The sequence below is a fragment of the Schistocerca americana genome, chromosome 9, assembly GCF_021461395.2.
Source record: "Schistocerca americana isolate TAMUIC-IGC-003095 chromosome 9, iqSchAmer2.1, whole genome shotgun sequence".
Lineage (NCBI taxonomy): Eukaryota > Metazoa > Arthropoda > Insecta > Orthoptera > Acrididae > Schistocerca > Schistocerca americana.
The window spans coordinates 106135881-106158368 of record NC_060127.1 but is presented as its reverse complement, the minus strand read 5'-3'; the positions used below and the strand labels follow the sequence as shown (position 1 = coordinate 106158368).

Below are 22488 nucleotides of genomic sequence, written 5' to 3'. Positions count from 1 at the left end.
GTTCGACAGCTGAAAATTTAATAAAACTCATATATGTCTTCAGGGAGGTGAAGAGACGATAATCTGTAGGTGCCAAGGTGAGGGGCATATTGGGGGGGGGGGGGGGGGGGTTCAAAACATCCCAACCAAATAAGTCTATGAGCAACTTGGTGGCTAAGACTGTTCGAGGACGGGTGTTGTCGAGCAACGAGCACACTCCTCTTGTCAGTATTCCCCTCCTTTTGTTTTGAGTGCTCCTTTAGAGTTTTTTTAGAGTCTCATAATATACTTTGCATTGATGGTCTCCCCCTGAGACAGAAATTTGACCAAAATGGTGCTTTTTTTAATCCCAAACACTGAGGCCATGATTTTTTGCCTAAAATGGTGGTTTTGAATTTTTTGACTGCTTGCAAAGGAGGAAGGAATAACATGGCTCTATATAATTTTGAAAAGGCGAGTGCATAATGTGATCAATCAGTTGCGTTATGCTGTTTGATTCACTGACTGTCAGACTTCATTTCTGAGAGACTGCAAGCTCACTGGGGCACGATAAAAGTTCTGCTAACTTACTAATCAGTGTTTGGATCATGCCAGTGGCAGAGACTCTACGTCAGTTCTTTCACATTTATTTCACGAACAGCTGCAAACAAAGTTGATAATTAGTAGATGTTAATGCAAAAGGGTATATGTGGGTTGTTAAATAATTAAATCTGAAAGGTATTAATTTAAATATGTGTAAATATATTCACATTTCTTAAGAGCCAACAAGATAGAAGCTTACACAGCGAAAGCCTAAGAACGAGAGACAATGCAAAACTGCAAGGCATCTTGCTGGCTGCAGAAAACTGTGAAGGCTGTGCCTTCACTTATTATCATAAAAAAGTATTACAATTACTTATTAACATCTGTGGACTCTCAGGTCCGTACATTTCATGTATCATAAACATAAAGAAAGAATAACTTTTTGGGGGTCTTACAGATGCCACTGTGATGACTGTCTCTTTGTCTCAGGCATGTCATCAGCCAGCCATGTTTCATCTCCAGTTACAACAGAGTTCAGAAAATTCTCACCTTCCAATTCAAATTGTTCGAGAAACTCGCAGGTGCTACTGTCCCAATTTTTGTTGTGTTGCTCTGTTAGCTGTTTTGAGGCCCATCTTGTGCACAGTTTTTGGTATCCCAACATTTCTGTGAGTGTCTTGTATAAAAGAGTTCTAGAAAGTTGTGTAAACATCACATAAATTTCATCCAATGTCAACTGGTGATCTTCACAAAAATTTCGGAATGGAAGGTCTTTCACTCCTCTGTTCATCACGAATATTGGCTCTGCCTCCAATAAACTCCCTGCACCACTTAAACACACTTATTATGTTCATGAAACCTTTGTGATAATTATTTTGCTTTGAAAAAAAATTTTGGTAGGTGTTATTCCTTCCACGAATAGGAAGCAAATCGTAGCACGTGTCTCGCACTTGAAGCAAATCGTAGCACGTGTCTTGCACTTGGCAGAATTTCTGACTGTCATCTTTCACATGACTGGACACTACAATGTGAGTTTACATACTATTGTGTTCCTGCAATGTTCACTGCAGTCATGGAATCCCCCTCTGCCTCTTCATGTTGCCAACCTTCAGAAAAACAAACACAGCCTCTTGTAGTCACAGTCAACAAACTTTCTGAACATGCCTCATAAAAATACATGAACATTGCCTACCTCACATTAGTCCACTGAATACACTTATGAGATGAAACTAAAATGAAATAAGGCTAGCAAAATCTTCTTTTACCAGATGGCAGCAATCGTATGATTGAACTAAAGGTGATCCGGAATATCCTGCAAATGTGAGTGGATTTGAGAAATACAGACTAATAAGGATCTAAGTGTGAAGGCACGTAAGAGCTTTGGTCAGCAAAGCACAGCAGAATCAAAGGAATAGGAAACTGGTAGTAGTAAAACAAAGAAGCTGAAAACTGAAAATGTGGAAGCAACAGCAAGGCCAACATTTTAAGAAAAGTATTTCCAAAATGAAACCACAGAATATATTTCTTTTCCTTATCTCTATATCTGCATCAATTTCATTCTTCTTTTTTATCTGCTTTTCTCTAGTTGTTAACTTTTCTGGCTTGTCACTGTACACTTTTATGTGTATCCTTTGCAGTCTGATAAGAAAAACTTCCTTTTATACTTATCTGAGTGATGTAATATGATTGTAGATGCTGAAGTATTTAACTGTGGTACTTCATCTTTACCTTGCACATAATGAGGAAAATAAAAATATAGAGAAACAGGGACATCACAGGGCTGACAGATGTTACACTCTGTTTAATGTTCCTCAGCTCGAGTCATTTTCAGTATGCTTTTTATACCAGTTATTTGTAGGGTAGTGTCCACTAATAAAATGCTGAATAGCAAGTTACAAACTTTTGAATATCAAGTGTTTCATCAACTAAAACTATACTTTACAACCACACAAAGGTGCTTGTTGTTATAGTGTATGTTAACATTTCACCTCATTACTTGTGTGGGCAAAGACTGGATTGGGAGTAACTTGCACTACATGCGTAGTGTACACTGGGTACATGATTGATGATAAAATATTTCGATGAAAGATGCAGAATAAGATAAAATACAGAATACAATAAAACAAAACATAAAACCACAACAGATAACTTGTATCATCGTATCCTGTTGCCCAAATTAGCAGACCATTCGATGCAGGATGGTGCAGCATTGCAGAATTCAGCCAGGCTCCCCTGATAGGCTCTTAGTTCACAGTGCTGGGCAATGGTTGAGCAGTTTGATTTGGAATCCCACCGTTGCAGGAAGGGCTCGGTTGCTTTCCTTACTTGTGGAGATAGTGTGCACATATTCTGTGTCTCATTCAAAGTCCGCTTAGGCTTTTCGGTATCTGATGTGGAAGCTCAAAGTCGTCAAGTTTATCTGCCGGATCAATACTGTCGGGGTTCTCGGGGGAGCCACTTTCACTCCAGCACTTGGGCCATTTAGTATCCTTGCTGAAACTAGTAACTACCAGTTGTTGAGCCACTCCCAGAGGGTGGTTTCTAGAGCAAAGTCAAGTTGTTTCCAAAATTGGGGCATCTTTGTTGATGAAAAGAAGAAAATCGCATGTTACTTTCTTATATTCCCTTACCAAAGCTTCCTGTCTCCATAGGGAAGATGAGGCTATGTGACTAAGTGTTGGAAGCCAGTACAGTGGCATAGTCTTTGAACATCTATTTAAAATCCTGATAGCAGTGCTGAGCTGGGGGTCAACCTTCTTTACATGCTTACTGGTTAACCACACTGGTGTGCAGCACTCAACTATGCTGAGTGCAGAGGTTCGTAGTGTATCAGTTGTGACTACTTGGATCTCTTGCGTATGATACCTGCTCGTATGGCACAAAGAGCACTCTAGTGTATTCGTGCAGTCTCTGAAACTTTTTTAACCCATTACCACCAAACTTTTTTTAAAAATATATAATATAGTAGTGTCAAATAACATAAATAATTCCTTTGAAAAATAAATAAAGTACTCAGATGAACAGAATCGCTTGATCTATGTGAGTTTATACAAACAATATATTGGAAGGAAACATTCCACGTGGGAAAAATTATATATAAAAACAAATATGAGGTGACTTACCGAACAAAAGCGCTGGCAGGTCGATAGACACACAAACAAACACAAACATACACACGAAATTCAAGCTTTCGCAACAAACTGTTGCCTCATCAGGAAAGAGGGAAGGAGAGGGGAAGACGAAAGGAAGTGGGTTTTAAGGGAGAGGGTAAGGAGTCATTCCAATCCCGGGAGCGGAAAGACTTACCTTAGGGGGAAAAAAGGACAGGTATACACTCGCACACACGCACATATCCATCCACACATACAGACACAAGCAGACATATTTAAATATGTCTGCTTGTGTCTGTCTGTGTGGATGGATATGTGCGTGTGTGCGAGTGTATACCTGTCCTTTTTTCCCCCTAAGGTAAGTCTTTCCGCTCCCGGGATTGGAATGACTCCTTACCCTCTCCCTTAAAACCCACTTCCTTTCGTCTTCCCCTCTCCTTCCCTCTTTCCTGATGAGGCAACAGTTTGTTGCGAAAGCTTGAATTTCGTGTGTATGTTTGTGTTTGTTTGTGTGTCTATCGACCTGCCAGTTTATACAAACATTTAGATGAAGATTTTTCTGTTGAACATTCACTTTCAGAAGTAAATTATTACAATTTTAGTATTTGTAAAAGTAAATTACATATACTTTTTATGTTTATACAAACATTTAGATGAAGATTTTTCTGTTGAACATTCACTTTCAGAAGTAAATTATTACAATTTTAGTATTTGTAAAAGTAAATTACATATACTAAACAAAATTATACATATTCGTAATATTGCTCGTTTTTATTATATTTTTGTGTTACAAATATCTTTCAGTTGTAGGAGAAAAAAGCTTTATTACCTTTAAAATTTACTTACATATATTTGTCAGTATAAAAACCAATTACTTTCAGTTCCAACCACCTATTTGTGTTCTTATGTCGTTCCATCTTATTTTGTGTGGTAAGGTTCAAAGCAGTTGCGACAAAGGGTAATGTTACATTTCATACAAAATATCAGTGGTCTGCCTTTGTGACCAGCAAACTGACAGTGTCTTTGGGGATTACTTCTTGACACAGAGTGGTCCTTTCCACCATATCTGACTTCATGCAATGCTCTTATCACTGTTGATAAGGGATGTTCCCCTCTGTGACTGGTAGCCATTTTCAGACACTGGACAGCCAGACATCATCCACACTGCAATGAATTCAGAGATCTCGGTCAATGTGTCATGTGGCAATGTGTCGTGTGGTATACGGTTTTTGTAAAGAGAGCTCTGTACCATTTCTTGCTGCATAAAGAAGTGGCACATGTCCTGATGAGCCGGTTGTGATTGTCTACTCCTCCCGTATGTATATTGTAATTCTTGACAAGCTGTGGCTCTTAAATGTTGGTTTTCTGCTTAGCTATTCCACCTACTTGCAGAAGTGAGTACAGTACCAAAATTGATGCCAATACACACACATTTATTATAATTACATTTGGCCATCTGTACACACAAACATTTTCATTGTCTTCATCTATCAGTCCTTCAAAATTGTCATTGTTTATAATGTATAAAACTTCATCCATTGTAGTGCCTTTGAATACTACATCATAGTTTGCTTGCATTACTGAATAAAGTAAACTTCACGCACCAATTCCACTACTAGAGCTGAATGCTGTTCTAGTGTTGTTTTATTACAGGTGAGTCGCAGAGGGTGGGCTTACTGGTAGTTGGGAGCTCCAACGTCAGGCGCGTAATGGGGCCCCTTAGGGAAATGGCAGCAAGAGAGGGGAAGAAAACCAATGTGCACTCCGTGTGCATACCGGGGGGAGTCATTCCAGATGTGGAAAGGGTCCTTCCGGATGCCATGAAGGGTACAGGGTGCACCCATCTGCAGGTGGTCGCTCATGTCGGCACCAATGATGTGTGTCGCTATGGATCGGAGGAAATCCTCTCTGGCTTCCGGCGGCTATCTGCTTTGGTGATGACTGCCAGTCTCGCTAGCGGGATGAAAGCAGAGCTCACCATCTGCAGCATCGTCGACAGGACTGACTGCGGACCTTTGGTACAGAGCCGAGTGGAGGGTCTGAATCAGAGGCTGAGACGGTTCTGCGACCGTGTGGGCTGCAGATTCCTCGACTTGCGCCATAGGGTGGTGGGGTTTCGGGTTCCGCTGGATAGGTCAGGAGTCCACTACACGCAACAAGCGGCTACACGGGTAGCAGGGGTTGTGTGGCGTGGGCTGGGCGGTTTTTTAGGTTAGATGGCCTTGGGCAAGTACAGAAAGGGCAACAGCCTCAACGGGTGCGGGGCAAAGTCAGGACATGCGGGGACCAAGCAGCAATCGGTATTGTAATTGTCAACTGTCGAAGCTGCGTTGGTAAAGTACCGGAACTTCAAGCGCTGATAGAAAGCACCGAAGCTGAAATCGTTATAGGTACAGAAAGCTGGCTTAAGCCAGAGATAAATTCTGCCGAAATTTTTACAAAGGTACAGACGGTGTTTAGAAAGGATAGATTGCATGCAACCGGTGGTGGAGTGTTCATCGCTGTTAGTAGTAGTTTATCCTGTAGTGAAGTAGAAGTGGATAGTTCCTGCGAATTATTATGGGTGGAGGTTACACTAAACAACCGAACTAGGTTAATAATTGGCTCCTTTTACCGACCTCCCGACTCAGCAGCATTAGTGGCAGAACAACTGAGAGAAAATTTGGAATACATTTCACATAAATTTTCTCAGCATGTTATAGTCTTAGGTGGAGATTCCAATTTACCAGATATAGACTGGGACACTCAGATGTTTAGGACGGGTGGTAGGGACAGAGCATCGAGTGACATTATACTGAGTGCACTATCCGAAAATTACCTCGAGCAATTAAACAGAGAACCGACTCGTGGAGATAACATATTGGACCTACTGATAACAAACAGACCCGAACTTTTCGAATCTGTATGTACAGAACAGGGAATCAGTGATCATAAGGCCGTTGCAGCATTCCTGAATATGGAAGTTAATAGGAATATAAAAAAAGGGAGGAAGGTTTATCTGTTTAGCAAGAGTAATAGAAGGCAGATTTCAGACTACCTAACAGATCAAAACGAAAATTTCTGTTCCGACACTGACAATGTTGAGTGTTTATGGAAAAAGTTCAAGGCAATCGTAAAATGCGTTTTAGACAGGTACGTGCCGAGTAAAACTGTGAGGGACGGGAAAAACCCACCGTGGTACAACAACAATGTTAGGAAACTACTGCGAAAGCAAAGAGAGCTCCACTCCAAGTTTAAACGCAGCCAAAACCTCTCAGACAAACAGAAGCTAAACGATGTCAAAGTTAGCGTAAAGAGGGCTATGCGTGAAGCGTTCATTGAATTCGAAAGTAAAATTCTATGTACCGACTTGACAGAAAATCCTAGGAAGTTCTGGTCTTACGTTAAATCAGTAAGTGGCTCGAAACAGCATATCCAGACACTACGGGATGATGATGGCATTGAAACAGAGGATGACACGCGTAAAGCTGAAATACTAAACACCTTTTTCCAAAGCTGTTTCACAGAGGAAGACCGCACTGCAGTTCCTTCTCTAAATCCTCGCACAAACGAAAAAATGGCTGACATCGAAATAAGTGTCCAAGGAATAGAAAAGCAACTGGAATCACTCAATAGAGGAAAGTCCACTGGACCTGACGGGATACCAATTCTATTCTACACAGAGTACGCGAAAGAACTTGCCCCCCTTCTAACAGCCGTGTACCGCAAGTCTCTAGAGGAACGGAGGGTTCCAAATGATTGGAAAAGAGCACAGATAGTCCCAGTCTTCAAGAAGGGTCGTCGAGCAGATGCGCAAAACTATAGACCTATATCTCTTACGTCAATCTCTTGTAGAATTTTAGAACATGTTTTTTGCTCGCGTATCATGTCATTTCTGGAAACCCAGAATCTACTATGTAGGAATCAACATGGATTCCGGAAACAGCGATCGTGTGAGACCCAACTCGCCTTATTTGTTCATGAGACCCAGAAAATATTAGATACAGGCTCCCAGGTAGATGCTATTTTTCTTGACTTCCGGAAGGCGTTCGATACAGTTCCGCACTGTCGCCTGATAAACAAAGTAAGAGCCTACGGAATATCAGACCAGCTGTGTGGCTGGATTGAAGAGTTTTTAGCAAACAGAACACAGCATGTTGTTATCAATGGAGAGACGTCTACAGACGTTAAAGTAACCTCTGGCGTGCCACAGGGGAGTGTTATGGGACCATTGCTTTTCACAATATATATAAATGACTTAGTAGATAGTGTCGGAAGTTCCATGCGGCTTTTCGCGGATGATGCTGTAGTATACAGAGAAGTTGCTGCATTAGAAAATTGTAGCGAAATACAGGAAGATCTGCAGCGGATAGGCACTTGGTGCAGGGAGTGGCAACTGACCCTTAACATAGACAAATGTAATGTATTGCGAATACATAGAAAGAAGGATCCTTTATTGTATGATTATATGATAGCGGAACAAACACTGGTAGCAGTTACTTCTGTAAAATATCTGGGAGTATGCGTGCGGAACGATTTGAAGTGGAATGATCATATAAAACTAATTGTTGGTAAGGCGGGTACCAGGTTGAGATTCATTGGGAGAGTGCTTAGAAAATGTAGTCCATCAACAAAGGAGGTGGCTTACAAAACACTCGTTCGACCTATACTTGAGTATTGCTCATCAGTGTGGGATCCGTACCAGGTCGGGTTGACGGAGGAGATAGAGAAGATCCAAAGAAGAGCGGCACGTTTCGTCACTGGGTTATTTGGTAACCGTGATAGCGTTACGGAGATGTTTAATAAACTCAAGTGGCAGACTCTGCAAGAGAGGCGCTCTGCATCGCGGTGTAGCTTGCTCGCCAGGTTTCGAGAGGATGCGTTTCTGGATGAGGTATCGAATATATTGCTTCCCCCTACTTATACTTCCCGAGGAGATCACGAATGTAAAATTAGAGAGATTAGAGCGCGCACGGAGGCTTTCAGACAGTCGTTCTTCCCGCGAACCATACGCGACTGGAACAGGAAAGGGAGGTAATGACAGTGGCACGTAAAGTGCCCTCCGCCACACACCTTTGGGTGGCTTGCGGAGTATCAATGTAGATGTAGATGTAGATACTGTTCTCTCCCAGTGATCTAAAAATTGATCGTTTGTCTTATTGCTAAACAACAATGTAGACCAATAATGGTAAACTATTTACTTGCAGAATTATTATATGAGCCTTATCCTGCACAACCAGAGTCAACAGATACTAAAAAGTAACAGATAAACATAGGTAGGATATACAAAGTAACTTGCTGCATTTGGGCTGATGTGATTCATTTTAAAATATGAGAAAAATCTCATTTTTGTATGTTCACTGATAAAAAAAGATACAACAATTACTGTCAATAATGTAGGTTTATAATACAATAACTGTAATTCAATATAAATTATCCCAGTATTAGTAATAAAATTTAAAAAAACAGCAAAGTCTAAAAATAGATCACTGGAAGCAATCTTTTGTGAAATTTTAGATGCCAGTGTGCAAGGTGATTGGGGACTGGTAGGGCAAGGTCATCACATAAGTACTATTCGTACAATCGATGCTTTTATTAAAATAACCAGCACTGTGCTCACGAATAACAAAATACAAAATGGGCCGTAGGATTAAAATACAATTATAAATGCCAGCAGATGTCCAATTAGCTTCCTTTCACAATTATCTGAATGTGGGCTGGACTTGAACCCTGCACTAACTCACTGCACTGGATGTGTCATTCTACACAAGATCTGCAGAGTAGCGCAGCCACTGGTACACATTTGACAAACATACAACAATCACCAAGTCACAAAGAGGACAGCTCTTCCAAGTTCCACAAATTATACATTTCGTGGCCAGCCCCAAGACACATATTTTATATTTAAAATAACTTTCCATGGTGCTGATAAATAATCTAAAATCCACAATTAAGAAAAGGAGCAAATTAAAATAATAGTACTTATATCTGATGGCGATAGCTGTTGACCACTCAATAATAAACCACCGACAACAGGACCTGATAAACCCAATAAGAGTGTAATACAGCTAGTTTCAAACTTGGAAGACACAGTGCTGAACATGGAAGCTTAATCAAATAAAATTAAGCAAATGTACAGCATAAATTAAAACAAGTTAAAAGAAATTCACACAATAAAAATCTTAAAATCAGATGCTTTCGCTGAGCAAGCTCACACCACCTGGACCACTCAACTTGATTCACCCCTCTACCACGGCACTCAGACCGATAAATGAGCAGTTTAAACATTAAGACAAAAAACATTTAATTCTGATATGTGATAACAAGAAGGAATTAACATGTGGAAGACATTTAATACAAAACAATGAATAATCTACTCTTTCCGAGTATATCGGAACTGATGACGAACACATAGTAATGAAATCGACAGCAATTCGATGGGGAGTAAGGCCTGGGAAAAACAAAAAAACAGCTCAAAATATGTGTTAATGTCAGCTTTGTGGAACAAGCACACAGAAACAGGCAATGTTCTGAAGTGTGCTCACTGAATTTAGTTCTTTTTGACTGAATACGGGCTGTCCCAAATGGCAACAGGTACACCAATCCTCCTTCGGCCACACCTCGATGATTCCCTCACCTGACGCACGGCTGCCACTTTGCCTCCTGCCCGTATGCTCACACAAGTTCGACACCTGCCGTGAAGGCTCCTGCCTAGCTCGTCTGCTCAAAGTGGAGATGACAGACACTCTTGTTGCCAGCAGAAACTTCCTTCTCGACTGCCAGTTTGAAAGTCTCTCACACGAGCCTGGCACCCCTGTAAAAGCTCAGAGCTTGCTGCCAGTGCCCTCTGTGACACCATGCACAAATCTGTTGTTGGGTATCAGTCAAAGAGCACAACTTAGTGCAACATCGATGTATTCTTGTAGTTTCTTCCCATACTCCCTCACAATGGATATGCTGTCACAGATAATCATGTCATCTACAAAATGTTATAATTTATGTTAAGTGCTAAGTTGTTAATACATTACCCCAGTAGGGACCAATGACCTCACAGTTTGGTCCTCCCCCCCCTCTTTTAAACCAACCAACCAACATTACCCCGAACAGTACCTGTCCCTCCACATTTTTCACACCACTAAAAATTGCTTCTCTGCTGTGGGCAGCACTCTGCCCAGACCACGCACTAAAAGTGTAGTAGTCCTTAAGCCTGGCTAGGTATTTTACATGAATGTATTTTCAGTTAACAGTGGCAACAGTCTTTTAATGTTATCAATTTTATTTTGAAGCCCCTCCATCTTCTTGTACAATGTTCACATCACACGTTTACATTAATACAGGCATCAGTTCAACAAACTTGTTATAGGATGGATCAACAGGAACAAGAAAAGAAGAGAATTCAGGCCATCCAACAGATGGAAACTCAAGAACTGCCCTGAAATGATTAAAGAATGAGGCAGTCAAAACAGACTAAATCTGTGCAAAATTACTGATGCCTGTTTTACACGAGGAGCAAACCTGTAATTGATTGACAACCAGTTGCATGAATGGCAGCCGTTTATACTGTGAATGGGCTCACTGTTATGATTGTGTTAGTAGAGATGTGCGTTAATTCTAGGGATGAAGAAATAGAGCCAGTTCTAAACTAGGTACTAGTGGCCTCACTGCACATGTGCGAGCTAGTAGCTGTCTGCTGTGGTCACGTCTCAGCAGAGTGCTGAGTCTGCCATATTGTTGTCTGGTGCACTACTGTATGTTGAGTTTTGTTTCTGTTTATGGTTGTTCTGTTATCATGAGGAACTTTCTGAGCAAGTGAGTAAAGAGCACTTTTCGTAAATATTTTCATGGAACTTTTTAAATCCTTGTAAATTTCACAAATAATTAATGATACGCTAATGTGAAATCATGACTTTGCTACTGGTATGCTAATAGCAGTACACTGTGTGTATATTTATCATTTAAACACACTGTGACAAGATCTTGTGTGAGTTTATAGTTCAGGCCTAGTTCACTTGGAGTGCTTCAGTAGACTATAATCTTTCTTCGCCACTTTTGTTCATCATGTAAAAAGGACTTAAAACAGGGTGGTCAGAAATTGGAAGAGCTCTAGATTGGCTTGAAGAGGAGAAAATGATGCAACATTGGAAGGAAGGAATTACATGCACACTCTATAAGAAAATAGGTCAAATGGTGTGTGTAAACTATCAAGGATTAACACTTATAAACTTGCGGTGTAAGGTGTTCGTGAGCCTCCTTTTGACTACATCCACCCAATTGTCCTGAGAGAAACAGTTCCGTACCGACATGGATTTCTACCAGGGAAGTCATCAGTAGACAGATTTTTCACTCTGCGACAAATCTTAGATAAAAAAAATTTAATTTGGCACACACCAGCTGTTCATTGACTTTTAATCTGAATATATTAGTATGAATAGAGAGAAATGATACATCACCCTGATATAAATGGGAATGCCTTAGAAGTTGGTGAGGATGACTGAGCAACGTGAGAAGTAGATTTAGGGTTTGAGGAGTACTATTGGAGCAGTTGGATATTCACTGAGGAGGATGTCCTGGCTTGTCTCCTTTTTAATATAACTCTATAACATGTGACATGACAAGCTAACTTGCTACCCAGGGGGGTGATCTTCCATAGGCCAGTGAAAATATTAACCTCAATTGATGATGCAGACATACTGACAACATTTCTGATAGCAGTGGAGTCCTTTGCTGTGTTAGAACATGCTACTAAGGACATGGGGTTGACAACCAAAAAGTCTAAAACAAAATATGTGGCTTGTTAAACAGCACACGTGAGAAGCACTTCAAAGTCAGTAACTGTATCTGGTTGTGAATATACTGAGGAAATTCAAAGACATAGGCTCGACTGTGACCAAAGACAGTGTTACCACATGCAGAATTAATTGGTGGCTAGCGGTAGTCGACAGAGGCTATTTTTCCCTTTTTAAACTACTTTCCTCGAGGCTCTTGTCTTGAACCAATAAATGAATCATCTACAAAATGTGTGAGACTAGTGTTCAAACATGCCTCAGACGCTTTGTCACTAACAGTAAGGGTTACACCTTTGATAGGAGGTGCTCCATAGAATAAGGCCTTGCTGCAAAGGAGGGAGTTGCAATTTCAGCAGCATAGTGTAAAAAAAAGGTAATGTCATTGAAGAAACAATACTGCACAAATGAGTCTCTCTCGTTTTGCTGCACAAATGCAAAACCGTGCAAAGCCACAGCACATTCACTACGTTTACATGTGACACATCTTCTGAAAGACAAAAACTGAATTTCGGGAACCATTTTTTGCTATTGTGTTTATATGTTAAGGTCTGAGGTGGATTTGCTAGCAGAGTTAATTATGGTGGCTGGAAAACAGCTGTTACAGTTTCCAAGTTAATCAGTACAATCTCTTTTTCTCTTCAGTCAGACAAGGTATAAACAGCTTCCGTCTAATATTTCTACTTAGCCTTCACTGTACAAAAAGCCACTCTGTCCATATTGCGTGAAAATTTTTAAAAACAAGACAAAAGCTGACAGCCCAAGCACATTTCAGAACCAGTTGCATTTGCACTGGAACAAGAATCGATTTCAGAAATGGAAAACCAGCAACTAGAAGCGGACTTTCAGAATTAATTTTGAAGTTTTTACACACCAAACCAAAAGTGGTATTGGGAAATCAGTTTGTGAAATCCAGTTTTGGGAGCCATGTGTAAACAGGGTGATTTTTATGTATGTCTTTCTATTGGAAAACACTTCTCGAGTCACAGTTGCAGTTGACGGAAATAGAATGCATTTTACAAGACCATACCAACATTGCTCATTTGAAAGTAGTGTAGGAAAGTGGAGATTTGTTTTTGAAAGAGCCTGACAGCTGCTAACTACAGCAGCAGTCACTGATTATATGCATGTCTTCCTGCATTTCAATACAATCTTTGTTTACGTTTGGGGGCACATCATTCTATAGTAGTGAAACATGAACTGTGGGAAAACTGGAATGGAAGAGAATCAAAGCATGTATGTGGTACTACAGGAGAATGTTGAAAATTAGGTGGACTGATAAGGCAAAGGGAGGTTCTCTGCTGAAATGGCAAGGAAAGAAATATATTGAAAACACTGACAAGAAGGAGGGACAGGTCGATAGGACATTTGTTAAGACAGTAGGGATTAACTTCCCTTTTACTAGAGGGAGCTGTAGAGATAAAAACTGTAGAGGAAGGCAGAGATTGGAAGACATCCAGCAAATAATTGAGAATGTAGATGGCAAGTGCTACTCTGAGATAGAAAGGTTGGCACAGGAGAGGAAGTTGTGGCGGGCCACACCAAACCAGTCAGAAGACTGTTGGCTCAAAAAAAAAGGGTGGGGGAGAGAAAGAGAGAGAGAGAGAGAGAGAGAGAGAGAGAGAGAGAGAGAGACGATGACGATGATGATGATGATGACTGAAAGTCTATAATTCCCTGGTAATAGCAGCAGGAGTAAAGCATACCAACTGGCTAAAATCTGGAATATTCGAAAAGTACATTATGCAATATTGCGTCTTCAATGGTGCCAACTTGATTATTGTCTGCCATCCATGGCCATGACCTGATTGTTTCCAGAATGTAAAATAACAAGCAGATGGAATGGTTTAACAGTGCCTACCTTCCAAAGGCGAAATTTTGAGGACTGTCAAAGTTCCGTCTCCTCCTTACTTTATAGTTTCCTGAATAGAGTTTTCCTTTTGCTTCAAAAATATTTGGAACCCAGGAGCATCTAGCTACTTGCTACGAAAATGTGACCAATGGAGCAGAGCTATTATTCTGATTTTGGCAGTTTTGAAGGATATGTTTCTGGGTGCTTGTGGCCTCAGCTATTTTTCACCCTCTGTGCTTTTTATTTTTATTTTCTCTCAGTGACTTTCTTTCTCTGCACTCTGCAGATTACGAGTCAGACGAGATCCTGACGTACGAGGAGGTGGCGCTGTACTACCCGCGGACGACGCACCGCCGCCCCGTCGTGCTCATCGGGCCGCCTAACATCGGCCGCCACGAGCTGCGCCAGAGGCTCATGGAGGACTCGGAGAGGTTCGCGGCTGCCGTCCCACGTGAGTACCTCCCCTCGTAATCCTGCTGTCTGGTGCCGTCGTTTGTCAAATCGGTGAACGAAGAATTTGTGCTGTTAAAAATGGAAATAATATAGATATGTCAGTTGAAAATACAAATAGCTTTAACCGGCCACTTTTAGTACACAGGGTGCTTGAAAAATAGAGAACATAATCCACATATGTAGACTGATGTGTTGGTAAATGTGCCAACACCTTGTAGATAGAGGAGGCCGAAATGGAAGCTATCTAACGCAGACGGGCGTGAATTCTGGAACAGGATAAGTATTGAATGCTAATAAGAAAAGTATGCAGCTCCTCGAATACTTAACTTTTATTTATCCTTGTTGTGAATACAGCATTCCGGATGAGACATATCATACTATAACTATCAAACTATCACTTGCTATGTAAGGCTAATGGCGCCTTGCTAGGTCGTAGCCATGGACTTAGCTGAAGGCTATTCTAACTGTCTCTCGGCAAATGAGAGAAAGGCTTCATCAGTGTAGTTGCTAGCAAAGTCGTCGTACAACTGGGGCGAGTGCTAGTCCGTATCTCGAGACCTGCCTTGTGGTGGCGCTCGGTCTGCGATCACACAGTGGCGACACGCGGGTCCGACATGTACTAAATGGAACGCGGCCGATTTAAGCTACCACCTAGCAAGTGTGGTGTCTGGCGGTGACACCACATTGACAATAAAATGAGTTGAGAAAAATAAATGTACCGAAATGCTCGGTTTCCGATAGGGTCTTCGAAAACAGTGATGTACACTGGAATGTTTTTTTTTCCAGCAATTAATTGCCTTTACAGGTGATGGTCTAAATGTCCACTTCTTGGTCAAATACGTGCCTCACACTGACGTCTCGTGGCCCTGCAAACGTAATCCCAGATTGCGAGAGTACTGCGTATTTTGTCACAACCTGCTACAGTTTGATTCCGAAGGGATTCTGTGTCAGATATCAGAGATTTATATACCAATGATTTCAAATGGTCCTGCAAGTAGAAACTGATAGGATTCAAATAAAGTGAGCACGGAGGCCACTGGGTCATCTCAACCCATCTGTCGATCGGGGAATGTTCGATCTGAGCACCTGCGAGCCGTACGGCTGAGCGTACAGAAGTGGCACCGTGTAAGAACTGAACTGTTAGACGGTTGATCTGTGAAGTATCTACAAAAACATGAGGTATGGCATTTTCTGGAAGTTTTTGTACGCCTCCCCCATAGTCTGTTTGAGTACGTGGAGTCCAACTAATGTCACCAATGATACCAGCCCTCGTGTTGTGGTAGGAATGCACTTGAGATGAGATGGAACAACTGCATATGGGTTTTCATATTCCCATATATGCTGATTGCATAAGTTTGTAATACCACTTCATGTGAACTGTGCTTCATCTGTAAATAATAGTAAGCCAAGAAACTTGTAATTTTGTATCACACTGCTGCGAGAACCACTGGCAAAACGTAATATGTGCAGAGTGATATGCCGAAGACAGGGCATAGTGATGTGATGATAAGGATAGAATTGTTGCTCTCGCATGTCGCCCAACAGTTGTGTCGGGAACACTCACTAGTCGAGAACATTCACTACTAAACGGTAACCTTTGCAGATAGGAGAAGTTGTGTGCAGTTGTGTGCACAGAATCCAGGATCTCCTTCTCTACATCCAGAGTTGTAGATCTTGCTCATCCCTTCTCCAAACCATGAAATGTAAATTTCCCATGAGCACACAGACAGTGATGGTGAGGTTCAAAGGTCTTCTGAAAAGGATATCTTCACTTTGGGTATCACTCTTGGCACAAAAAATTAGCTAGCACGTCCACATCTATACTCTGCACATCACTGTGAAGCACAGCAGAGGCTGCGTCCTATTGTACCAGTCATTAGGATCTCTTCTCATCCCATTCACATATGGAGTGCAGGAAGAATGATTGTTTAAATGTCTCTGCAGTGCTATAATTATTCTAATCTTGTCCTGACGATCCCTATGTGAGTTATAAGCGGGGTGGTGCTGTATACGAGGGGGGGACCCAAAAGTAACAGGAATTGGACTGGGAGGGGGGAGGGGAGGGGGATGGGGAGGGAAGTGCGGGAACCCGCTGTTCGACCAGGTGTCCATTACTGTCACACCACCTGAGTCAGTGTGCTAAGTTGTGTCACTGTGAGTGCATCAGTTCATCAGTGAGAGCTGTTTTTTAGTAAAACAACTTTTTCCGTTTCACCAAAAACATGATGGCAGATTGGCAAGAGCAACACGTGGCTGTGAAATTTGTTTCCTATTGGGGAAATTGGCCATGGAAACTATAGCAGTGCTTAACACTGCTGATAGGGATGCTCCTCTAAGTAAAACCATAGTCTACAGTTGTTTTCGTGTTTTAAAAATGGAGAAATATCAATTGAAGACCAGCCCCATTCGGAACACCCCTCAATGTCAATAAGTGATGAAAACGTTGACAAAATCAATGCCCTCATTCATGAAGACCAGTGCTGAACCATTGATCAACTTTGCAGGATGTCTGGAATATCATGGAGTTCAATTCAGAGGATTGAGGGAGAGTATTTGGAAGAAAAGGTTACATCTTCGGTGCACTGACCAACTGGTTCTTCCATCATGACAATGTGCCAGCCCACACTGCCGTCTCTGTAAAGCAGTTCTTGACCAAAAACGGTGTGCCACTGGTTGTGCACCCCCCCCCCCCCCCCCTCCACTCCTCTTACTCATTGAATCTAGCTCCTATAATTTCTTCTTGTTCCCCAGAATCAAAAGGGAGGTGAATGGAAACCATTTTGCCACTGTGGAGCTGGTAAAACAAAAATCACTGGAAGGTATAAAGAACATCATGATAAGTGAATTTAAAAACTGTTTTGAACAATGGAACGATCAGTTGAAGAAGTGTGTTTTGGTCAATGGAGAATACTTTGAAGGTGATCAAAATATGGTGTAAAAATATTAAAAAATGAAGATGTTACGACAAATTTCCCTTCCCCCCCCCCCCCCCCCTTCCTGTACACCCTCATATTCTTAGAATCATCATTTAACCCCAGTTCTCAAAATTTTGTAAGTAGGCTTTCTCGGGATAGTGTACATCAGTCTTCAGGAGTCTGCCAATTCACTTTCTTCAGCATCTGGGATACTCTCCTATGGGTCAAACAAACCGGTGACCATTTGTGCTGCCTTCTCTGTATACATTCAACATCCCCTGTTAGTCCTATTTGATGCTGGTCCGACACACTTGAGCAACATTTCAGACTGGGTTGCACAAGTGATTTGTAAGCAATCTCCTTTGTAGGCTCATTGCAATCCCCAGTATTCTAGCAAAAAAATGACGTCTACCACCTGCTTTACCCGCGACTGAACCTATGTGATCATTCCATTTCATATCCCTGTAAAGTGTTACATCCAGGTATTTGTGTGAGTTGGTAGGCTCCACCTGTAATTCACTGATATTAAAGTCATAGGATAGTATGTTTTTTTCATTTTGTGAAGATCACAAGTTTACATATCTGAACATTTAAAGCAGGTTGCCAATCTTTGCACCACTTTGAAATCTCCTCAAGATATGACTGAATATTTATGCCTCTTATTTAAGACAGTACTTCACTATAGATAAGTGTGTCATCTGCAGAAAGTCTGAGGTTACTATTAATACTGTCCGCAAGATCGTTAATGTACAACATTAGTAGCAAGTGTCCCAACACACTTTCCTTGGGCATACCTGAAGTTACTTCTATATGTGAAGATGACTCTCCATGTAAGATAAGATGCTGCTTCCTCCCTACCAAGAAATCCTCAATCCAGTCACATATTTTGTCTGATACCCCATTGATTGTACTTTTGGTAATTAGTGTGGATGTGGTACTGAGTCAAACACTTTTCATAAATCAAGATATACTGCATCTCCCATACTGCCTCAATGTGAAGATTTCAGTATGTTGTGAGAAAAGTGTGAGTTGGGTTTCACATGATTGAATTTTTGGAATCTATGCTGGATGGTATTGAGGAGATTGTTCTGTTCAAGATATTTCATTACTTTTTAGCTCACAGTATGTTCTAAGATTCTGAGGGCAGCATTGCCACCTGCCTTGTGGTGCAATTCTGCCAGCTGCTTATCTGAGTACATCCTGAATGCCAAACAAAACATTTGGTGCACTGTTTGCTTCGTAATTAACTGTCGTACTAATATCTTCTGGCAAGGCATCTACCTGCAAGAAGAAGAATGTTCTGGTGACCTCCTGTTTTGTGGACCATACTTTGGAAACCACATGTTGTCATGAACTTTTTTTATTGTCTACATTTGGGGTATTCTGTACGTACCTGTAATTATGCCCTCTATTTTTTAAATACCCTGTATAAAACCTCCCACTGTTTGAGAGTATTAACCCACCACCACTGAGTGGATTTGTCAGTCAATATGGTGTACAATATACACAGCTCATAGGGTAATTGGTCGCACTGTCTTTTAGTAGTCAGTTTCCTTTTCCAAGCCATATTTCAATCGTGTACTTTCCACTTGGTGTATATCAGCCAGATAATATAGTTAAACAGTCCGAGCCACAGTCCAACATGTGTACATTGCCTCAACGCTCAGAGTTCCTAGTAGAAATTTGATAAAAATTACAGAAGCTTCTGATCTGGCTGCGAACTGCCGGTTCTGCTTCTATCGGTCTCCTCTGCATTGTCAACACAGCCCACACAATAAGAGTGGTGCCTTTACAGACTGACATCTCTGTAGCATTGGTAACTGTCCTACTACATAGATTGTCATTGGCTGGATGTCTTCTGCCAGAAATCCTGTGAACTTCTATCATTTCACAGTTAGCATTTGAAATGCTGTTATCTTCATGGGATACGAGACAAACCACAGTGAGAGGTTGCTTTTTTTTGACGTTTCAAGAGGTGAGAGAAGAGATGCATTATGGGGGGAGGGAATCCTACAGCTGACAAAAATAACATCCAGTTACCTGAATTAATAGTGTAGCTTGCTGTAGTACTTACACAAATGGCAGAAACACAAAATTTTGCTATAGATTTTGTCATAGTGATATTCCCTGCACTCGTACCATAAATTCTGAATACAATAAAAGTGCGTAATATTCAGTAGAGTGAGATGTAAAAATGCATAAAAGGACATCTAACATTTCCTTAACCCAGACAAACTGCAGCTGGTAATGAAGTTTGCAGTTACAGGACTAGTGACTGCTATTCATGTACTCTTGTCTTGTTTTGTGGCTCTCTGGATTTGAATTGCAGAATTTGGAACTTCACAGAACCGTTGTACTTGCTTCTTCGTTGGGAACCCTGTAGGTAACTAAGAGACACAGACCATAAACAAATCCCATTAGTCTTGCTGTGTTTACAGTGTGGCTATGCTTGGTCCATTACAACTACCACTTAAAACTTACCTTGGTACCGAGAAAACCGTGATTTCCCTGAATCGCTTCAGGCAAATGCCAGGATGGTTCCTTCGAAAGGGCATGGCCGACTTCCTTTCCCTTCCTTCCCTAATCCAGGGGACAGATGATCTCACTGTTTGGTCCCCTCCCCCCAAACCGACGAACCTTACCGTGGTAGAAACAGTTCACTAATTTACTGTGTAATGCGTGTTGTGGTGGTTCTGCATGTAATCTGTAACTTTGGTAGCTAGCAAAACAATAGCTTTTGTTGACAGAATTATATGAACACATGCAGCTTACTCCCTCCCGGTGAAAATGATAAGAAAAAGCATGTTGTTATCGTAACTGAGAAAGATTACACAGATATAAAAAGTTGAAATGGTTTTCATCTTTCTTGAATACTTAATTTAATCTACAGTCCATTAACATTGTAAACATCATCTTACAATACAAGCCTCACATTAGTTATCTTTTCGTCATAATCCTTACAGCGTATGCCAAACGCAAAAGGATTTTAAAAGATGCATAAACTGAGGGTCCAGTTCTGAAATTTGATGAGTGCATGTGTATCCTGTGAGGAAGCATAGAACGATCTAGCCAGAGACCCACGTTCATTACAAAAAGATAATAAATGTCAAGCCTCATGTTTGTGAAGGTAAATTGCCAAAGTTGTTTTATTAAGGGTGACACAGTATTGTTATAGAGTAAGCAGCCTGAATGTTTAATGCAAATTTTGTTACAATCCTCATATTTTTCTAATAGTGTCTTCTGATCCAGTCATTAAAGTTCCAAAAATGTTACTTAAAAACTTATTTCCACTGAGGGATAAATGGGGATCAGAACAATAACTCTTTGTGAGATTAAACAGACAAAAAGGGAGACTAAGCAGGAAGCAGGTGAGAACAATAAGAAGAAATAGACAACTTTGCTCACACGTCACACAAAATTGTCTTCATGAAAATGCCTTTTTGAGAGACGAAGATTCTTTCACTCCTCACAGACACGAGTCGACCACGCAAGGAGGGTGAAGTGGACGGGCAAGATTACCATTTCATCTCGAGGGCGCAGTTCGAAGCGGACATCTTGGCACGTCGTTTTGTGGAGCACGGCGAATACGAGAGAGCGTACTACGGTACGTCGCTGGCGGCCATCCGTGCCGTGGTGGACGCGGGGAAGACGTGTGTTCTGAACCTGCACCCACAGTCACTGCGTATCCTGCGCGCTTCTGACCTCAAGCCCTACGTGGTGTTCGTTGCGCCGCCCTCCCTGGAGAAGCTGCGGCAGAAGAAGGCCCGCGCTGGCGAGGCATACAAGGTAGGCTGTAAACCACAGTCATGAATTGACCTGTTTGGCTGTAATGCTGATGTGCACTGTTTCTCTCGCACTGTGTCCTAAAAGATGAAAGATTCTAATTGTAAAAATAATGTCAAAGCTTTAACTGAAAAGAGTGGGAACACAATTCCATTAATTATTTTACAATGTCACTCGTTACAATTATGGGATCGTCAATTTACGAGCTTATTTCCCTCACTTAAGCCTGCAAGAGCACTACCATTAAGGGTATTTTTAACTCCTTTGTTAGTCAAGCCATTCCAACAGTGTGATCATCACAGATATGATAAAATGTGACTTATTCACATTGAAGTAAACGGCTATTCCAGTGTTAAAAATTTGCTGAACTGAAAACAATCTTTGCTCACAAAAATTTTCCATTATTTTATGACCAGTTCTGATCTGTAAGAACATGTCTCTCTCCCTCAAAATCAAAAGTACCAATAAATTTAAACAAAAAGTTTGATAGCATGACAAATGAGGGTATAGTGTGTAATACAAACTGAAATGTAACTTATAGAGCTTTTGGTGTAGTGGATTGCTTATCCCAATAATCGAAATAATTACAAGCTCTCAAATTATGCCATTAGTTGTGTAAATGCTGTGGCGTCTATGCCTTTAAAATTGAGGAAGTAGAAGTGGTATTGGACATGAAACCAAACCCGTGAACTATTTGACTAAAACATTCTTTTTCCTGGTCTGTGTATTAACCTCTGCACTAGAAGCTACAATCTTTCATTGTACCTGAATTAATTTGGGGATAGCCTTTATATTGTATAAGGCAATGACTGTGTTAAAATTAGTTACATACTGCCTCTGTTTAAAAGTGTATTCACACTTTTATTTTCTAGCAGGAAAAAAACACTACTACTCTATCCAGTGGGAGTCTTTCAATCTCTGTGTGACTGCTTCAGCTTACATTCACTTGAATCTGATTGCTGTAATTCAGCCTTGGTATACCCCTAAAAGGTTTACTCTTATGCTTACCAATTTTAACAATTCACTGACACTACAGGAAGGGTTCTATCAACATATCCATTTTTCCTTACTAAGGAGGTGCATGGAAGAACCCTGGAGATACTAGAAGATAT

At 41.0% G+C, this 22488-nt stretch overlaps 1 protein-coding gene across 1 annotated transcript in view; it reads left to right on the top strand.

Moving 5' to 3' along the window:
- Positions 1-22488, top strand: part of LOC124550612 (protein PALS1-like) — a 570361-nt gene that overhangs the window by 529549 nt on the left and 18324 nt on the right. The window contains exons 11-12 of the mRNA XM_047125331.1: positions 14512-14676; positions 21066-21379. Coding sequence (XP_046981287.1) covers positions 14512-14676; positions 21066-21379 — 479 coding nt within the window. The remainder of the gene's footprint in view (positions 1-14511; positions 14677-21065; positions 21380-22488) is intronic.